Source organism: Pyrus communis, chromosome 9, assembly GCF_963583255.1.
Source record: "Pyrus communis chromosome 9, drPyrComm1.1, whole genome shotgun sequence".
NCBI lineage: Eukaryota > Viridiplantae > Streptophyta > Magnoliopsida > Rosales > Rosaceae > Pyrus > Pyrus communis.
The window spans coordinates 8,416,884-8,438,449 of NC_084811.1; the positions used below are offsets into that span (position 1 = coordinate 8,416,884).

Sequence of the window (21,566 nt, forward strand, 5' to 3'; positions counted from 1 at the left end):
CGTCTTTCTTCTAATGCAAAAGGCAATACGACCATACTTACTTACTATGGGCCTCATTTGATCTCAACACGCAATGGGGAAGAATTTGTCATTGTTTAGAAAGTAGTTCTTGCTGCCACTTAGTGCTACGATGTAGTGATATTTTTCTTTACTTGTACATAGAAGATCTTAGGTTCAATTCTTGCTAAAGACGAATTTGAACCACATTATTTGCTAGCCCTTTGTGAGGCTAAGCCCATCCCCTCTCAAAAAAAAAAAAGAAAAAAAAAGTAATTCTTGTACGTGTTAGTCGAAATAAGTAGGTTGTCCGACTTACTCACAAATAATGGAATAATGGGCTCCCTGCATTTAAATGTCACTCGGCTCAATATGGGTACAAACCACTGCTCACGAAAAATGGGCTCCCTACATTTAGATGTCACTTGGCTCAATATGAATACAAAACACGTTTGACAGTCAAAACACAAAAACTCATCTCATTTGCAATTTTAGATAATAAAAAAAAATTCCAACACTATTTAAAAGTATTTTGGCATCATAAAAACACATTTCTAAATGTTTTCTCAAATCATTTTAAGAGAAGCACTTAAAATATCTAATACAAAATTGACATAATAATCGCTTATCCTATTAAGCGGTCCTGAACGGCAAACATTCCGAAGGAGTAAGAAATAGGCCCCACCACACACGAGGCCCAACGGCAAGTCCGCACCTAATCCAAAATTCAAACTGAAAAAGCCCCAACGTTCGACAAATAGTTTCAGACCTCCTCTTAATCTTTATCTCCATCTTTCAGTTACCGACCGTTCTGCAATTTCCCAATTCTCTCTCTCACTTGAAATCCAAGCTAAGCTCTTTCCCTTGTTCCAATGGAGGTAGGTCGAGCTCTTGACAGTTCTTCTGCAACTCCAGCAAAATCCACGAACCCCAGTTCAATTTCGAAGGTCAGGGTGATCGCTCGGGTGCGCCCTTTTCTTCCCCAAGAGATCGCTACCGGTAACAGAGATCCGACGCCGTGCGCTTCCGTTATCGAACAAGAATCCGAGTCTGCCACCGAGGAAGTGGTTGTTCACCTCAAAGATAAAGTGACAAGGTGAGTAATTTTCTTGCTTTTCAGTCAGATAATTCGGAGATGAATTTCGGCCTTCTTGATTTGGGAAGCTGGGTTTTGATGGTGACTCCTGATTTTGATTTTCGAGGTGTAGCCGAAACGAGTGCTATCGGTTAGACTCCTTCTTTGCCCAAGAGGATAACAATGTTGGCCGGATCTTCAGTAGAGAAGTTTGCCCCTTGATTCCGGGACTCTTTCATGGCTGCAATGCTACGGTGTTCGCCTACGGAGCTACTGGAAGTGGAAAGACTTACACTATACAGGTTTGAAATTTTCTTACTTCTTTTGGCAAAAATTCAGTTTTGAATTTAAATTCTCCAAAGATATGAACTTTTTTTTCGTTTCTTTTTATATAATCGATGTTCCATTTTAATTTTTAAACTAATCTAAACTGCCGGGAGGGGGAGCACATCCGCTCTACCCAATGTGGCTACACCAACGTCTGATCACACATATGAAACATTAGTGAAGGCATTTTATGATTAATAAATCATTAATCTGGATAATCATCTGTAATTATCCCCGGAAAGAAATGAAAATTGTGAATTAGCATAGGTTAAAGTAACTAAAAGCAGCTTTTAGTGTTTGTTCTGAAGCATTTTCTTCTGTAATGTTAATCCAGCATGGGATTTTATGTTCCAGGGCACGGATGAGATGCCGGGTCTAATGGAGCTGTCCATGTCCAAAATCCTGTCTATGTGCCAGAGCACAGGAAGCTCAGTTGAGCTTTCATACTACGAGGTCTATATGGACCGGTGTTATGACCTGTTAGAGATCAAGGCCAAGGAAATTACGGTTTTGGATGACAAAGATGGGCAGGTTCATCTTAAGGGGCTGTCTCGGGTCCCTGTAAAGTCCATGTTTGAGTTTTATGAGGCCTTTTCTTGTGGGATTCAGAGGCGGAAAACCGCCCATACGGGTCTCAATGATGTCTCTAGTAGGAGCCATGGTGTCCTTGTGATTGCCGTTTCAACTCCTCTTGATGATGGTTCTGGGGATGCTGTTACTGGGAAGTTGAATCTCATAGATTTAGCAGGTCTTTTCCCACCCCTAAACTTTTCCCTATAACTAAAGTAAAAATCAATTGGAAATTAGATTTGTTTATGGTCTTTGTCTTTTCTTTATTTAATCTACATGTGTATTTCAAGCAGGCAATGAAGATAATAGAAGAACTTGCAACGAAGGGATCCGTCTCCAAGAGAGTGCAAAGATTAACCAGTCCTTGTTTGCATTATCAAATGTCATTTATGCACTGAACAACAACTTGTCCCGAGTGCCCTATAGAGAGAGTAAATTGACTCGTATTTTACAAGACTCACTAGGTGGGATGAGTCAGGCTTTGATGATTACTTGCTTGGTAAGAAGTTTGAATTAGCGTTTGAATAGAAGTGCTTTCGTCTGGCCTGTACTTATTATTATCTTTTTTTTCTTTGAAACTTATATTGGAAACAATTTTCTTTGATAATAGAATCCAGGTGAGTACCAGGAGTCTGTTCATACTGTCAGCTTGGCAGCTCGGTCACGCCACATTACCAACTTTGTTCCTTCAGCTCACAAGCAAGAAACCCCGAAGGTTAAAGTTGACATGGAAGCCAAACTCCGTACTTGGCTTGAATCAAGAGGAAAGACAAGGAGTGCGCAAAGAATTGAAGCATTCAATTCTCCCTTGTTGGGGAAAACTCCAAGTTCTTCTATTGCTAATGTCAAGAAACCCAACATCAACCTCAGTTCTATGAAATCCAAGGTTAATACAAACAGAAGCACCTGCTCCGTGAAAGAAAGGTACAAAGACAAGTAACTTGTTGAATTGTATATCCTTCATGCTATGCATTAGTCATTTTTGTTTGATTGTAATTTTTTTGCAGGACAATCAAAAGGCCTATCAGGAACATATTCGACAACGAAAGTCTAGTTGATTCCAATTTGGAGGTAATTACTAAATTTTAGGGAGTACATGGATGGAAAATGATAAAATTAGAACCACGTTATAGTGTATTCAATACATTATTATTCTTCCTCTATCATGTAGTGTGAAACTTTATTCATCACATTAGGATATTCATAAGATGGCATATTATTTGAAAGTTTGAGTTTAGCAGTTCCACTTGGGGATGAGAAGCTACTGAATTCATTCCGAATTAGTTTATCTTGCGTTTGATGTTTATGTCATTGTGTATTTATGAGTTGGAATTGCTTTCCAGAGCCTGCAATTCGCCGCTAAGGATAATAAACAAGTGGGCAAGGCTGGAGCAGGTGGATCCATTTTTGAATCAAATACAAGTTTACCTGGTATGTTTCAGCTCTAAATGGTTTTATTACTTACTATGCTCCTTCAAACACTCTAAACAAATTGAATAATTGCACTATTTTCTTGTATATATGCATAGGTATGCCATCAAACCAGGAGGAAAACTCTGCAAACGACTCATCAACCATCAGTGCGAAGAAAAACACACCACAAAGTTCCTTGAGAAAAGCTCTCTCCCCGTTCAACACCAATATAAATCAAAATCCCCTCAGTGAACCCATGTTCACAAATGGAGATTGCACCCTACTCTTTGATCCAAAGACTCCGAAAACTCCCTCTTTAGCGACCTGCCCGAAAAACATGTTCCAAAGGACAGGCACCCCACTTGATAAATTCACTGCTTGCGGATCAAACTTGAAGGTACAATCATTACATACAACTCTATAAGTTTAAGTTCTAGCTTTGTAATGTGATTTTCATCTGTTTTTCTCTCCTTGCACAGAAGTTCCTACTTCAAGATTATATTGACTTCTTGAACACAGCCAACAGGTAAAAATCTAATCATCTCTTAGAAGCTTCTTCGTTTTTTCGTTTCTTGCATTTTTCACTAAATCATACCAAATGAACCTAATATTTTGACTGGTTTTCTCAACTGCAGGGAAGAGCTGCTGGAGTTAAAGGTTCATATCAACTGCTGCATCTTTGTGTGTTCTTAAAATAATTAGTTGCATTCTGATACTTTCTTTTTTCGTCGGGTTCATCAACCAGGGAATAGGAGTCAAAATGGCTGAATACATACTCGAGCTCAGAGAAACGAGCCCCTTAAAATCGGTAAGCAAGTTTATCAAGGTTTAGGAACAGATGAAACTTGAATTACATTTGTTTTTTCATGGACTATCCAATAAAATTGGAATGGTACAGCGAAATCGGAACTAAATTTTTGAGTAACTGTGATGTTGAACGTTGCATGTTTCAGCTGAACGATTTGGAGAAAATAGGCCTCTCAACTAAGCAGGTGATCCCAGAAGACAGTTTCACTACAACCTTCCCCGTTGAATGATGAATGATTACTAATCTGCTCTAATTAATTTCTTTTAACAGATTGTCAACCTGTTTAACAAAGCAGCGATAGGGGTACTTGATAAGGAAATAAAGGCAACACCCAGCTGCTCAGATATTTCACACGTCAAGCAAGTGTGAATTTGGATAGGATGTCTGACCATGTCAACTCTAAAACCTCTTGTATTTTAGTTTTTAATCTATCCAACCTCAAGTTGGTCAAACCCCGTGTGAGAATGCAGACCTACGGAAATTTCTCATCCAAGTAAAGCCTTGTGGACTTGGATTGTACGTGTCATTGTAAAAGACTGAAAAGACCTTGTTTGTGTTGATTTGTAAACTAGTAACGAAGATTATTCATGATTTCAAATGAATTCCGTCTATTTGTTGTTACAATCTTGAACCGAATGAAATTTACAAAGCCTTATTGCCGAGTCATTGATGCTGCAAGTCACTTATGCTTCGTCATATTTTCGTTCCAACAATTGAAAGACTTACCTCACACACCGAAATATTACACTAATATGACATCCAAGATGTTACACTAATATAAGATGTCACAGTGAAACTCTTTTGACCAACATGTGAAGTGCCCAAAAGCTGCTCCAAGCATAAAAATATCCCCCGTCCAAAGCGTAACGTGAACCACAACCATACAATAAATATCAGAGCGAGGGTGAGTTTTCAACAAAAAATTGTGGTTGAACCCCAACCAGATAATAAACATTGGTTGGGTGAATTTTGAAAAAATGTAAAAGGTCTCGATATTTCGAACCACTAAATTTGCTTAACAATGATCACAAACATAACAAAATTTCAAGCCTCTATTTCGGACCGGTAAATAATCTTATCACTAATTATTTCTTTTTATTTTTTATTTTTTTTTCTTCTTACTGTGGAACGAAATAAAGGAAAGGGTTGATGGTTCTCCAAATACATTGATGATTATTTTTTGGAGTCTTATTAATGACTAAATTATTATCCCAAATACATAGCTACAGAAATTATTTTTTAAATGTTTGGTTTAGTAACTGATATAATCTATTCATCGTGTGTTTTCTCCATATATATGACTTTCTACTCTAATTCGAACTACCAAATTCTCCGATAACCGTTAGATGTTTGACAAATTCTTAACGGTTAATACATCAAAATATCTTATACTCTAAATTTATCCAGAACATCAACCCAAAAATTTAGTTGTTGGACTTGTTCCACTCCTTTTCCTTGTCAATCAACCCAAAAATTAAAGTAAAAGATGGAGCAAGTTTTTCATTAATTTCATCAGAAACACATAATATGATCCACCAAGTTAACACAACATATAAATATAAATACTACTACTTCATGTACAAAGCAAACAAACAAGCAGCAGCCATAACCTAGGATCGCCCTCATGAGATCCCAGAGCCCAATAGGACCTGCAGCTCAGAAGAAGCCATGGCTGCTTTATTCTAAAAACACGGCCTTGGTAAATTTGGATCATAATTACAACACACACATACATATTAATGATAAACACATAAGCCCACCCCGCGACTCTCTTGCTTCATCAGAAGGTGACATCTGTCCCTCACTTGCAGTTGCAGGGGTTGCAGGTGCAGTTGTCTCCGCACTTGCATCCGTTCTCGGCAGCAACTCCCATCTCAGATGCCTCCAAGTGACTGCACATCAAAATTACAAAATAAATGTTGCAGCGCTCCGAAACAGAAGTTTACTCTAAAAATTATAATAACTTTAACAGTTAGATTAAATTTCAAATACACGAATTCCCTAATTTTGGATTGGAGCCCCTTTATTGTCGTTTTATAACTTTTATTGTCGGTTTGGTGTCCATCTATTTCTGTTTCTCCGTCTCTCACAACATTATAACCACAACATCTGCAAATTACAAATTTCAAATATAATTTGGGATTTCATTTCTGGGAGATGATAATACGTACGACTTCTGGGGAGCAACTCCCATGACGAGGGTCTCAGTGGTGGATCCCTCCATGTAGCTCAGATCAGGAGCCATCCCACACCTGAACAAAAACCCACATAGTCAAAACCCAAAACAGAGCAGAAATTTTCTAGGATTTTCTTTTTCCAGATTCTCGGGAAACAAACAGAAAGTTAGAAAGATTACCCGTTGCAGCCACTGCCGCAGCTGCAGCTGGACCCGCAACCACATTTACCACCGCAGCACGACGACATTTTTGGTATTGGAGATGGAAAATTTCACAGCGGAAAGTTTGATTGAATTGATGATAAAGAAGCAGATAACCACAAGCTCTGTTTTGCACGACTACTCAAGAGAAGCCATGACCCTCCATTTATAGTGCGGTGGAGGAGAGAGAGTGGTTGATATCCACCGTCCACGTGGTGTGATCGGACGTCATGTCTATCCCATGCATTTAAGTCCAATCCCTCTGTACCTGTTTTCTTCCACGTATCTGTCGTTTCTCCCTCAAATAGTCTCTATGGCGGTTTTACATAATTAGGCGTGGGGTGGGGGATGTCTTTGGTGTGTTCTCGAGTGTACCCTTTTTGTAAGTGTATCCACCGTTGGATTGTTGATTGGGGTGATTGAGAGGTGATCAACGGGTGCGATGGAGTTGATTTGTATGATTTTTGTGCCATTATTGCTTTACCTCTTAAATCATGACGAGGATGGAAGAACTTGTTGCGTGTATAGAAAATATTTCATTTAGTATTATTATTTTCACGTATATATTATAATATGTGTGAACCATATTTATATGCTTTTATAAAGTATTTTTATAAAAAATAATTACACAAGTTAATATGAAAATTATGGTTAATTTCAATTTACTATTCTAAAGTTTCGTGATTTTCAATATTTGGTACATGAAGTTTTTATCATCTCAGATTCATACCTCAAGTCTTAATTTTGAGATAGTTTCATACATTTGTTAAGTTTGTTATTAAGTCAGCCGTTAATTGATGGCGTGACACCTACGTGGATAATGACTATGTGCCATATGTCATTAAGGGCCCACTTGAAAAATAAAAAAATTAAAATTAAAAAACTATCTTCCCACTACCTCACCCCCGCTCCCCCTCACTCCTTTCTCTCCTCTGTGCTCAACCAACCCTTCTCTCTCCACCGTTGTTGTTGGCGTCACTTCCCGCTGGCCCCAACAACCTGATTACCTCCCCCCAAGTCTGAATTTTCTCTTTTTCTTTCTCTTCTATCTCAGTTTCTCTCTCTATCTTCCAGGGCCCTCCTTACCTCCACCCCTGGCCCTCTCTTTATCTCTCTCTCAAGACTTTTGGTTGGCGGAGATATGAACGGCGACGTTGCGAGAAAATAGGTGCGGCGGAGGTGCGTCGCAGAAAAACACCACTCCAAAATTTTCAATGTTCTCAAACAATCACATGGTTTAGATTAACTCAAATCAGAGGCATAGGAAAACAAACTCAACCTTAGATTGACGGATCTATATTGGGATCCATGGATTGAGCATGGATCTGATGGTTTTTGGATTAGATGCAGTTTTACCTAATCGTGGTGAGATCTATGGGACTCGGGCATGCAATCCCGACTCTCTGAGCTTTTCATGACGATGGCAACAAAAATTTCTACGTTTTTCGAAGGCATGAACGCAACAGTAAAACTCGATTCTGGACTTCATTCTAAACCTGCTTGGAGCTCATGTCTCATCCTTGTGTTCCATCAAGACCTGCGGCATTGGCATAGGAGTCGCCATGTTCGCCAACAAGTTCCCTGGTACCACTTGTCTCACCCCCTTCAACGCCCAAAACTTCCTCTTTGTATAACTCCAACGTCCTCGCTGACTCCATCGACTTCGATTCACTTGAGAGGTCTTTGATTTGTTGGCCTGGGTTTTCGCGTAGGCTTCGCCAGGGTTCTGATTGACGCCCTTTCGAGATGAGAGTGAGAGAATCAGGGAAATAAAGATAGGAAGGAGTTCGTCAGAATTAGATGGGGATAAAGGTTGTTGCTCTTGCCGCCGACAATGAGGTTATGGGGATTAGGGAGGGTTTGGCCTGTTTGGGTGGCCGACACTCTTTTTTTTTAATTTAATTTTTTATTTTTCACGTGGGCCCTTAATGACACGTGGCACATAATCTTTGTCTATATGGACGTCACGTCGCCAATTAAAGGCTAACTTAACAGCAAGCAAACGGATGTATGAGACTGTTCCAAAATTAAGACTTAAGGTATGACTCTAGGATGAAAAAAATTTCATGTACCAAATGTTGAAAACCACGAAATTTTAAGGTAGTAAACTAAGATTAACGCTAAAAATTTAGACTTACTTCAGCAATGGAAATACTCCCTTGTAACTAGATGTAACAAATTAGTCCATTGGATTATTAATAAACGTTCGTTAAAACCCGTTTAATTTTATTTCACCTTACACCATCATCACCATTACTAATCTCACATTTACATTATAGTCATATCAAATTTAAGCAAGTCTTAACATATATCATTAATAACTCAATGAATTAATTTGTCACTTCTACTTGTAAGTAAAGAAATCATTAACCTCTTGGACGAGTGGTGTTCTTTTTAAACTTGTGACAATCATCTATTAAATGAGTGATTTCATGAGGACTGTCTTGTTTCCACGGTGGCTGGGGGAGGTATGGCAACCTCCAGTCTACGTATAATTCCTCCCATGTTACTGATGATGAGAAGGTGTAAAACGATCAGTAAAAGTATGTTAAGTCCAAACATACAATAAAATAACAACACCACGTGACTGTGATTCAAATACAAAGATTGGAACATGCCATACATTATTGAGTGTTGAACTTGAAATGTAGCCACAAACAACCTAGCAAGGATAGTAAATATTATATACTTAGAAATATCTTTGTTTTTTTTTTTTTTTCCCAATAACAACCACCACCACCACCGGCAGGAATTCTATATTAGCCAAGCCACAATGATTGGAGATCCAAATTAAATAGTAACCTTAATTTGGATTATGATGGTAAATGAGGGAAATGGATTCTCCCCAGATCTCTTCCACTAAATTCATCTATTCACCTAATTCAAGTTCTTGAAATTTGATTCAACGGCTAAAGTTATTATAACTTTTAAAGAGCCTCCTATTTGTAGCTATTAGATCAAATCTCAAAAATATGAATTGATTGATTTGGTGGATTTGATGGAAGGGATCCGAAGAGAATCCCTTTCCTTAAACGAGTGGTGATAAGATAATAGTCAAACTAATTTTTATTAATTAAAGCGAGTGTGACATTGTATGTTGAATGTTGACTCTTAAGCCTACTGAGAAAGACTTGCTACCTAACCTAATCTCACATCACCAGTCATCAAACCAAACATAATAACAAATTTTGGTAACCGACTTAAAATGTATGATGTAAATCATTCAGTATTACGGTCTGTATATTTTTTTTCATTTATAAGTGAGAGATTTTAGTTTCAAATTTCGGGGATGACGAATTCGATATCAAATTAGATTGTCTATTATGTGGCTCAGCCAAACTTCTCTCTGTCCAATAGTGTAAAATATATTATTGTACTAAAATAAAACGTATGATGTAGAATTCAATTGTGATTATGACATTAAAAAATGATGTAACAATTTTTAAACACAAATCTCATGCAAACGGATGCCTTGAATTTTTCCTCTTATGAGGGATTGCGACTTGTGGAAAAGGATCCTCGCGGGATCATTTTTTTAGGGATCCAAAGGATCTTATGATCGTGATCATTCATCGTACATCGTGCGGTCAATTTTCGTTAGATACTATTTATATTTAATTTAAAATTTAAAATTTAAAATAATTTATGATCACACAATGTATGATGAACGGTTGTGAGTCCTACTTTTGCTATTTTTTGCGGTATATGATTGCAAGCAGCTAATTAATCGTAAGGTTTTTATCGAAATCTGAATAAATTTTTTAAGGTTATGGTATTAAAAATAACTAGTGTTGGGTTCTTCAACTCTAACATCTACATCCATGGGAAACATTTAAAATTATTGCACCAAAATCTTGTCTATTTGTAATAGATATGGGCAAGTAAAGGTTCTCAATTGTCAGCTGTTCATGTTGTGAAAAGAAGAAGTTGCAAATCCTAGATATTTGTTGTATAGTATAATATAATTAAATTAAATTAATTAAATTGATTAAAAATTAGTGGCCAATGAAGTTTCTTATGTAACCATCACTCTTTTTAAGTTTTAAGTTGGATTAATTTAAATAATGTGATTAAGGAGTCATAAAGTGAAAGAACCAAAGATTCTCTCAATCACTTTGAATTGATCTTAAAAAGGATGGTTGTCTTTTGCTTCTGTCGTTGTACTTGTGTCACCCTCATTTCATATAATTTCACTCTTGGTTCCAAATTGATCGAATTTTATCAACTAACTCTTAGTCTAACAATACTTCGCGTATCAAAATATAAGAGAGGTTTCCACTTCAGATCTCCTACTCGTATCCTATGCATATAAAAGAACAAACTCATGACTTAATTTGAAAAGTGCACCACATGGGCTAAAAGACCTGTCATTGTTAGTGCCACATGAGTCTTCTTTTCTTACATTGGGAAAGCCCATCAAACAAGACTTGACAAGATTTGGGGCCACGTCTTTTCACCGTAATGGGCAGTCTACTGTGGTAAGCCTCAAATGCAGTTCATCCGTTTGCTAGAAGAGAATTCTCACTATGCTTACGTCATATGTCATTATATAAGTAGATGAACACTTGAAAAATTTTAAAAAAAAAATTTTCCTCCACGGATAATGACATATGGTGTACTTCCTCGTGTTCCGGCACATAAAAAAGGCTCTCCTGAATGATAGTATCTTTGATCTTGTAATAGTGCACTTTTGATGCTCACTAGAGAAAATTTAATGGAAACTTCTTCAAAAGTGTCATGGTAGCTTTTCAAACTTATCATGCGTTATTATGTGTTCTAACTTTTTCACATTACATAGATATTTAGTTTGATACATTATCATCTTGGCTTCTCTTTGTTTTGTGTATGTCCTCGTAGATTAGAGATGACAATTCAAACCGTTAAATCTGATAACCGTGGATAGGTGCCCAAAAAGAACGGATTTAGGGGTGAAATTCGAATATATTTTGGATATGGGAAAAAAATGGAAATATTATTATGCTATGGTTTCAAATTTGGATATAGGGGTCCTCAATCAGTATCTATCCCCGAATCCGTCCTAAATAATACTTATTAAGGATATAATATAATTTATACATAATATAATATAGTATTGTATAATATATATATATATATATGTATATTAACCGAACCCTTTACTTTGAGCATTACAAAAGTTGCATTTTGTGAGAAAGTTCAAAATTTTGAATCATAACCAATGAGAATTCAACTATACTTATGGAAGAGTTCAAAAATTAGCCAACATTATCAATGCTTTGATTTTGTTGCCACAAGTTTCATAATTATGTGACGATTTGTTTTGTGTTTCTTCTTTAGTGGTTGTTGTATTTGCTTTTGTCATCCTTTTTTTTTTTTTTTCATTAGACTAATTTATCATATTTGGCTTATTGGTTAGACATGGATATTTAGTGATGAAATTAGTATCTGTTACATATAATGTGTCAATTGAACAATATATTTTTTATATTGACAAAAATGGATATAATCGTTAACCGATAAAGAATCTGTTTCTCGATGGATATGGTTATGAATAATCTTCGATAGTTAATTTGCAGTTATAGATATAATTAATTTTCGTGGTTATAGGGATGAATATAGCATTTTCGTCCCCAAACCGAACCATTGCCATCTCTGTCATATCCCAAACCAGCTCCGCCGTAGCACGATATTGTCTAATTTGGGTTTACCATTCCCTCACGGTTTTATTTATGGGAACTCACGAGCAACTTCCCAATGGGTCATCCATCTTGGGATTGCTCTAGCCCAAACTCACTTAACTTCGGAGTTCCGATGAAAACCGAAGTCAGTGAGTTTCCAAAGACCTTGTGCTATAGGAAGGGGAGTATGTACATATAAGGCACATTGCCCCCTCTCCATTGATCGATGTGGGATGTTACAATCCCTATCGTAGATATGCGCTTAGTGAAGTTCAGTTTCTCATTAAAAAAAAAAGATCAAGTTTTCATTGGCCTCTTAACCTATACATACATACATATATATACATACATATATATATATATATATGTATGTACACACACACACACACAATACAATAAATGCTCAAAACTTATTATTATTATTATTATTATTATTCCTGTAAAATGTAACTTTTTATTATAAACACAAACTTTACATACAAGCATTGCCCAAAACTAACCTACGAACAACAAAAAATGGGCCAAAACTAAACAAAATACAAACAGATCCAAGAAAGAGTTAAGCCCATAAACCAGAACATAGTAACAAAACCCAGAAACTTCTATTGCTTTTGCCCCCACCATAGATCTTCCCAATCCATCCAAATCCTCTTCCACAACCAAGCAATGCCTAACCAAACGCCACATCTAACTCCAATCTGCTTCCCGAGCACATCCATAAAGTAAGGATAGCCATCAACTAAACAAGAGAAGCCAACTATCAAGATGAAGTCCATGGAAATCCATGAATGACACTGCCGATAACGCAGAGAACAAAGAGAAAGTGATGGTGTTAGAAACATCTGAGCCGATGAAATATTGAAGCTTTACATACAATCTCAGCAGGTTGTATGGTTGGAAATTGGAATATTGATGAACAAAGAGGAGGGAAACTATTAAGGAAAGAGAAACAGAACAGATCGGTATACAACCATGGCGAAAAAACAATAGAAGTAAGGAAAAAAGAAAACAAGAAAATAAAGGAGGGAACAACGACTGACCCTGGCCTAAGCATGGTCGGCGCCACCGGATTTGCTCAAATTTGGAAGCCTCACGCAAAGAGGTGAGACATACTCTCAAAAAGAGAGAAAGACTTTCACTTGAGAGAGACGCATGGCACAATTTCTTTTCATTGACGTAACACTTTCTGTTTGATTATTGTAGAAACTGTTACAAGCAAACATCCTCACAAATTCACACTGCAGGACACATAAACCCCAATTTTAAATATGCACTACAAATTTCATATTTCACTAGTTACCTATAGGATATATGAATATAAACAAAATAATTCTCTCTATTCCTAATCCTTTTTCTCTATGTTCTTGGTGAAGTTCAGAGTAATGATATTAATGGGTTTTGATCAGATTGTTCATTTATTTATAATTTATTAGTTATATATTTGTTGGCTAATGGGTTCCTATTCAGCTTTATTTTGTCTTTCCTACTTTCACAAAAGAAAAGTAATGGGATTGTTCAAGCCTAAGGTGGTTTGCATTTGGTAAAACGGTTTTGTTGCTTAAATTGTGTTGTGTTGGTGACATTCATCATCAGTTAGTATTAAGACAAAGCACATGCCTGCATCTTATAGCTTCGAAAATGTAAAAAACCCCAAGATAATCTATATCATTGTACGTGATCATATACCTTATCGTTGGATTATCTTTGTTTCTCATCGTTGAAATTTGATCATTTGGTTTTTTTTAAGGCTAAAGGTTATGTGATTGTGAGGTGAATATTGGAGTTGATGGTGAGGTTTATCGAGACGAAATCAAAGAACAAGCTGGCCCAAAAGTTGGTAAGGCTCTCTCTCACTCCACATCCGATGCAAACACATACAGAACATGACCAATACAATAAGAAAGTTGGTTGGACTTTCGAGAAGTTTAAATATTTAAATGAAAGGCTTTTGTTTATATCATCAACATAGTTTTTTTTTTTTTTTTTTAATATTAGAAACTTATTATTTGAAGCTTAAGTTATGAAAACACGCTCAATAAATCTGTTAGGGTATGTCATATATTTTTGGTGAGATTTGAGATGGATCAAATTGTTCATTGGTTTTCATTGTGTTGATTGGTTGAATATGAATTAAGATTTTAGATGTTAGTGCAAGTAGGAATAGAATCATAATATCTTGATATCTTGAGCTCTTGAATATAGAAATGATTATGTGGTGGGTCTAATTCTTGATATATAGACATAAATGATTCTATGCTTACTGTTCTATTTAATTAATGAGTTCAAAGATATAGGAATAGGCTAGGTGATCTCTGTGTTCAATCTGTGCAGCTGCTGTGCAATTTGTGCAACTACACAGAAATGATGTGCAATTGTTGTGCAATTGTCTTGCACTCTTGCAGATGGAGTGATGTTGGACGTTTGATGTTATTGCAGATGTTAATGTGGATGTTATTTCGGTTTTAATGTTTATGTTTTTTTTTTGGATTTGGAATAGCTCCTGTAATCTGTCTGTGCAGAAGTTTGAAGCTTGAAGCAGCTCTTGTGATTTTTGAAAACGTCTGTGCTGCTGAAATGATGCTGTGCACTACAGTGCAATTTTATAAAAATGTATTTTTGAAAAAAAAAAAAAAAAATAGAGTTGGACCCATGGACCCACCCCGGACCCGCCCGTTTGAAACTGGCCGAGTTAGGTCCGGTTCCAAAACTTAAAATCTCTCTACCCAGCCCGGCCCGCCCCTTTCCAGTTTATAACGTGTAGAGTCAGGTTCGTCTAAATTTGGGCCCGACCCGACCCGTGTCCACCCCTAGGTTGATGGTTCTCCAAACACTTTGATGATTATTTTTTGGAGTCTTATTAATGGCTAAATTATTATCCCAAATACATAGCTACAGATCTTTTTTTAATGTGAGCTTTAATGAAAACGGCTTGAGCCAACTTTTATTTAACCAAAAACCATCATAAATTATTATTTAACTAAAAGAGCCTAAAATTTATCCATAAGGATAAAGATTGCAAATTATGCACGGGCTGACTTAGAAAGCCCAACAGCTGAAAATATGACTTTCCATAATTACCCCCTAATAGAAACTAACCCAGCCCGTTACAAACCTTAGAATATTTACAATTGTGCCAACACCCTCTGACCAACCTCCATTAATGTAAAACCATCACTAAACCATAACTTCCATCTTCTACGTCCAATTTTGCAAACCATTAAACTCCTTTCAAACGCCAATAGCACAAATGTTTTGATCATGGAATTATCACTACATTAGCTAGAGCTACATGATTATGACCCTACAGAGTCTGCCCTAATTGTGCTTAAAATCTCTTTTAAGTGGATTACAAAGAGAGAGAGTGCATTTTTCATTATCATCTTTAAGTAGTGATAGCGCTCATTACTCAACTTATTACTATTTGATGAATTAAAATTTTAAGATTCATATTAATCCACTACACATATTTCGAAATTTAAAATCATTTAACAGTAATAAACAGGATAGTGAGTATCATTGTTACTTAAAAAATTGAGAGAAAAAATTTCGCAAAAGAGAAAGGAACCATGTTTAAGCGGAGAAGTGGGATTGCTAAATATAAAGATGGCTATTTAATTATGGTGGTTTTTAATGGGACACCCCATCAGTCAGATCACTTGCGGCCACTTTACCCACCAAATTGCCCATTCGTTTCTATCCTAATCCAATGACTGTTGTCACTTTCATTGGATACACATAATCTTCCTTTCAGACTAATTAACTCTGTGGATTTTACTATGGCTTCACATATGGAGCCAAGCATGACGCAAAATTCTAAAGCAGGATGAAACGGGGAACCAAATTGCACAAGAAACAGAAAATTCGTCACAGCAATCTGGCAAAAAAGAGATGCTAATCTCATATTCTTGTAAAAAATTTACTTCCAAAATACTGTAATATGTTTTCATGTTTGTGATTCCATAAACTGATCAATTTTTCTATATAAAAAAAAAAAATACAAAATGATGAATTTTGTTTTTACTTCACTTTGATCACTATTTTTTTTTTTTCCAGATATAGAAATAATGAGTGTTTTCTTCAGTTTTATAAATTGTATGTTTTTGCACTATTTTCTCTATAAAAAAAATTGGTTCGTTAATTGAGTGTTTTCTTCCCATCAAAATACAGTGTGGTTATTTTGGTTCAATTTCATAAATAGTGTATAATTTTCTGATGGTTCCAGCATTAATCTGTGTTATTTTTTGTTCAAATCCAGAATTAGTGTGAGTTATTTTGTTGTAATTTCAGAAATAGTGTTTGTTTTGTTCCCTTCCATAAATAGTGTGGCTTATTTTGGTTAAGTTTCAGAAATTATGTGAGTTATTTTGTTGTAATTTCAGAAACAGTGTGCGTTCTTTTGGTGCAGTTTCATAAATAATGTGAGTTATTTTGATGTAGTTTCAAACATAATGTGGGTTATTTTGGTTCAATTTTCATAAATGGTGCATAATTTTGCTATAGTTTCAAAAATACTATGAGTTATTTTGGTTCATTTTTAGAAATAGTGTTGGTTATTTTGTTGTGGTTTTAAAAATAATGTTTATTTTGTTACCTTTTAGAAATAGTATGGGTTATTTTGGTCCAATTTTAGAAATAATGTGAGTTATTTTGTTGTAGTTCCAGAAATAGTGTGAGTTATTTTCGTTCAGTTTCAGAAATAGTGCTAGTTATTTGCTGTAGTTTCAGCAATAATGTGGATTATTTTGGGTCAGTTTAAGAAATAGTGTGATTATTTTGGTGTAGTTCCAAAAATAGTGTGAATTATTTTAGTTCAATTTTAGAAATAGTGTGATTATTTTAATGTAGTTTCAGAAATAGTGTGAATTATTTTTGTTCAGCTTCATAAATATTGTGGTTATTTTGTTGTAGTTCCAGAAATAGTATGAGTTATTTTGGTTTACTTCCAGAAATAATGTTAGTTATTTTACTATAGTTTAAAAAATAATGTTTATTTAGTTCCGTTCCAAAAATAATGTGCATTATTTTGGTTCAGTTTCAGAAAGAGTATGAGTTATTTTGCTGTAATTCAAGAAACAGTGTGTGTGACATCCCACATCACCCAGGGGAGTGATCGTTATATGTATATTCTCATCTCTACCTAGCACGAGGCCTTTTGGGAGCTCACTGACTTCGGGTTTCGTAGGAACTCCGAAGTTAAGTGAGAAGGGGGCTAAAACAATCCTATGATGGGTGACCCACTGGGAAATTGCTCGTGAGTTCCCAAAAACAAAACCGTGAGGGAATGGTAAGCCGAAAGCGGACAATATCGTGCTACAGTGGTGGAACGGGCCCAGGAAGTGGTCCGCCCCGGGCCGGCATGTGACAATATGGTATCAAAGCCTAACCCTGGTCGCGTGTGTGCCGACGAGGACGTCGGGCCCCTAAGGGGGGTGGATTGTGACATCCCACATCACCCAGGGGAGTGATCGTTATATGTATATTCTCATCTCTACCTAGCACGAGGCCTTTTGGGAGCTCACTGGTTTCGGGTTCCGTAGGAACTCCGAAGTTAAGCGAGAAGGGGGCTAGAGCAATCCCATGATGGGTGACCCACTGGGAAGTTGCTCGTGAGTTCCCAAAACAAAATCGTGAGGGAATGGTAAGCCCAAATCGGACAATATCGTGCTACGGTGGTGGAGCGGGCCCAGGAAGTGGTCCGCCCGGGCTGGGATGTGACAGTGTGGGTACTACACTATTTATGAAATTGAACACGGATACTATACTATTTATGAAACTAAATATTGGTAATATCACTATTTCTTAAATCGAACGCTAACTATTTTGGAAACTGAACATGGGCACCACACTATTTTTGAAACTGAACATTGGTGTTACACTACTTATGAAAATGAACATTGGTACTATTACTATTTCTTAAACTGAACGCTAACTTGTAAAACCGAATATGAATACTATACTATTTCCAAAACTGACAAAGACATGATCAGACACCTAACTTGCGATTCGAATACAAATTTTGACATACTTCCAAGATGGCTTGGGTAGACTCAATATATAATTAATTACTAATTATAATAGCATCGGCAAAACCTTGTTTATAAGTTGTCTCAAAAGACTAAATGATAATTAGTCTCAAGTGTGGACCATCTCCATATGGGTTTTGGTTAAAAAAATGTGCTTTATAATATTAAAAAGATGTGATTTATGATAAGTAGAAAGCTAGCTTCCTCTATTGGCAGCCTCCTTATAATTTCATATTTGTATTTTATAATAATAAAAAGATGTGCTTCCCCTCTTGATAACTAGGCTCATCTTTAACTACAAGATCAACCAAGTTTGCTTCCATATCGTAGACCTCCTTGCGAATGATGGTGTCGTTCTTGTAGTTGGAATTGTTGGTGTAGCGAAACTCGAACTCTAGGAACTCGTGGCCCAACTTGCCCTTGTGGCCGACGTAGTACCTCAGGTAGAACTCGTTGGTCTCTTCCTCTCCGGCTATCTCCGTCTCTCTCGCTTACTTTTTGTCTCTCTTCATCCTCAAAGGCTCCTAATATGGTGATTCGAAAAAATGGTGGAATTTAAATGGAATGGAAAATGAAAACAGAGATGTGGAGAGATCGAGAGAGAGGTAGAGAGATCAATTCGATTACAAAAAGTGGAGGAATTGTTTATGTGCAGAGTGAGATCAAGATTAGGAGATCAAGATTAGGCAGAGAGTTCCCTTACATAAACTTATCACCTGGTTTTTGGTTAAGATTCAAAAATTTGAAGCCATTTTCATTAGTTTTTATATTTTTAATATATTTGGTTTAGTAACATGATTGATTTTTTAGTGTAAGAATGTGGTTTTTTGTTAAAGTGAATAATACCGGAAGTTTTTCGTTAAAGTTCCCTTACATAAACTTATTACCTGGTTTTTGGTTAAGATTCAAAAATTTGAAACCATTTTCATTAGTTTTTATATTTTTTAATATATTTGGTTTAGTAACAAATCTAGTCTAATTCCTCTTTGTGTGTTTTCTTCTCCATATATACGACTTTCTACACTAATTCAGACTAACAAATTCTTCGATAATCGTTAGATGTTTGACGAATTCTTAACTTATCTTGTACTCCAAATTTCTCTAGAACATCATAGAAATTTTTGTTGTTTAACTTAGTGCACTCCTTTTCCTCGTCAATTAACCCAAAAATTAAAGTAAAAGATGGAGCAAGTTCTTCATTAATTTCATCAGAAACACATAATATGATCCACCAAGTCAACACAACATATAAATATCAACACTAGTACTTTATGTACAAAGCAAACAGACAACAAGAAGCCATAATTAACCTAGGATCGCCCTCACGAGATCCCAGCCTAGTAGGACCTGCACCTCAGAAGAAGCCACGGCTGATTTATTCTAAGAACACGACCTTGGTAAAGTTGGATCATAATTACGACACACACGTACATATATATTACTGCTAAACATATAAGCCCCGCGATTCTCTTGCTTCATCAGAAGGTGGCATCTGTCCCTCACTTGCAGTTGCAGGGGTTGCAGGTGCAGTTGTCTCCGCACTTGCATCCGCTCTTGGCAGCAACTCCCATCTCAGATGCCTCCGGGTGACTGCACATCAAAATTACAAAGCAAATGTTACGATTCCGAAACAGACAATACAATACGTCGTATATAAATCAGGGTTTAATGACGTTTTTTTCTCTCCATACTTCCCAAAATCATACCGATCGCGGCTTCAATGAAAACAAAACAAAGACAAAGTTAACTTACGTAACACAGACAATAAGCCGTACATAAGTCACGATTTTGTTTCCCTTTACTGTCGTTTTGTAACTTTTATTGTCGGTTTAGTGTCTCCATCTAGTTCTGGTTCTCCGTATGTCCCAAAACTATAACCACAAAATCGGCAAATTACAAATTTCAAATATAATTTGGGATTTCATTTCCGAGAGATGAGAAGACGTACGACTTCTGGGGAGCAACTTCCGTGACGAGGGTCTCAGTGGTGGACCCCTCCTTGTGGCTCAGATCAGGAGCCATCTCACACCTGAACAAAAACCCACATAGTCAAAAAACCCAAAACGCAGAAGTTTTCTGGGATTTTCTTTTTCAAGATTCTCGGGAAACAATCAGAAAGTTAGAAAGATTACCCGTTGCAGTCACTTGCGCAGCTGCAGCTGGGCCCGCAACCACATTTACCACCGCAGCGCGACGACATTTTTGGAATTGGAGATGGAAAATTTCACAACAGAAAGTTTGATTGAATTGATGATAAAGAAGCAGACAACCACAAGCTCTGTTTTGAACGAGTAATCATGGGAAGCCATGAGCCTCAATTTATAATGCGTTGGAGGAGACAGAATTGTTGATATCTACCGGGCGTGATCGGACGTCAAGTCTATCCCATGCATTGTCGTTTCTCCTCGAATAGTCTTTATGGCGGTTTTACATAAGGATGATTATATTCACACATTCCAAATTACTTATCTCACATCTTTTTAATTTTTTAATATTTTTTTATCAAGTGTTAGTGGTGTGTGAAAAATATTAAAAAATTAAAAAAATGTGGAAGAAGTAAGGGTGTGTGAATATAATTTCTCTTACATAATTAGGCGTGGGGTGGGGAATGTCTCTGGTGTGTTCTCGAGTGTACCCTTTTCTGTAAGTGTATCCACCATTGGATTGTTGACTGCGGTGATTGAGAGGTGATCAACGGTTGTGATGGAGTTGATTTGTATGATTTTTTTGCCATTATGGCTTTACCTCTTAAATCGTATGGCTAGGATGGAAGAACTTGTTGTGCGTATGGAAAATATTTCATTTGGTATATTATTTTCACGTATATACTATAATATGTGTGAACTGTTGTAAGCATAATTTACTGAATAATTTTGGAGGCCAGAGAGAGAGGAAAAGGTGCATCATAGAGAGAGAAAAAGAGAGATGTGCAATTGTAAGGTGTGTTCTACTCCATTCTATTGTGCCTTTATTTATAGTAGTAGAGAAGCTTAATTCCTTATCCTTTTAGGATTATAACTCTTAATAGGTAATTAACTCCTAATAGGAATATAAGAGATATTCCAAGATATACTAGGATTTATACAATCACATTCCTAATCTAATAGGACTGCAACACTCCCTCTTGAGTGTGTAAATACTCAAGTAAATAGCGCATCAGGTCTTCAGTGATGAAGCAAGTATAGTTGATAAAGTTGTTGGCACAATGAGCGAATGTGAGTCTCAAATCAACGGAAGAATGCATAAAAAAGTAAAACTCACAAAACTTCGCTATGGTAAAACCCAAGGTGGAAGAAAAACTCATAGACTAAAGAGAAAA

The 21,566-nt window shown here is 36.4% G+C and overlaps 3 protein-coding genes across 4 annotated transcripts; 1 reads left to right on the top strand and 2 right to left on the bottom strand.

Annotated features, from left to right (window-relative positions):
- The first annotated feature begins 843 nt into the window (after positions 1-843).
- On the top strand, positions 844-6,000 carry LOC137745593 (kinesin-like protein KIN-10B). Its single transcript, XM_068485568.1, has 13 exons — positions 844-1,093; positions 1,206-1,374; positions 1,754-2,147; positions 2,263-2,468; positions 2,580-2,893; positions 2,977-3,040; positions 3,313-3,400; positions 3,499-3,779; positions 3,862-3,908; positions 4,018-4,039; positions 4,128-4,190; positions 4,336-4,374; positions 4,461-6,000. Exons 1-13 carry the CDS (start codon positions 870-872, stop codon positions 4,557-4,559), a joined length of 2,010 nt encoding a protein of 669 aa, XP_068341669.1. The 5' UTR covers positions 844-869; the 3' UTR covers positions 4,560-6,000.
- On the bottom strand, positions 5,665-6,713 carry LOC137745594 (metallothionein-like protein type 2). Its single transcript, XM_068485569.1, has 3 exons — positions 6,547-6,713; positions 6,362-6,442; positions 5,665-6,082 (listed from the first exon to the last, which is right to left on the bottom strand). The coding sequence occupies exons 1-3, from the start codon at positions 6,612-6,614 to the stop codon at positions 5,992-5,994; spliced, it is 240 nt and encodes a 79-aa protein (XP_068341670.1). The 5' UTR covers positions 6,615-6,713; the 3' UTR covers positions 5,665-5,991.
- Positions 5,665-20,564, bottom strand: LOC137745596 (metallothionein-like protein type 2). Of its 2 annotated transcripts, XR_011069700.1 has the most exons (5): positions 20,380-20,424; positions 20,196-20,276; positions 20,000-20,118; positions 19,558-19,837; positions 5,665-5,800 (listed from the first exon to the last, which is right to left on the bottom strand). XR_011069700.1 is itself a non-coding variant. In XM_068485570.1 (4 exons), exons 1-3 carry the CDS (start codon positions 20,445-20,447, stop codon positions 19,747-19,749), a joined length of 240 nt encoding a protein of 79 aa, XP_068341671.1. In that variant the 5' UTR covers positions 20,448-20,564; the 3' UTR covers positions 5,665-5,800; positions 19,558-19,746. The 2 variants fall into 2 exon arrangements, 1 of the variants encoding a protein (XP_068341671.1); XM_068485570.1 differs by lacking the exon at positions 20,000-20,118 and having other exon boundaries at positions 20,380-20,564.
- Between the last annotated feature and the right edge of the window lie 1,002 nt (positions 20,565-21,566).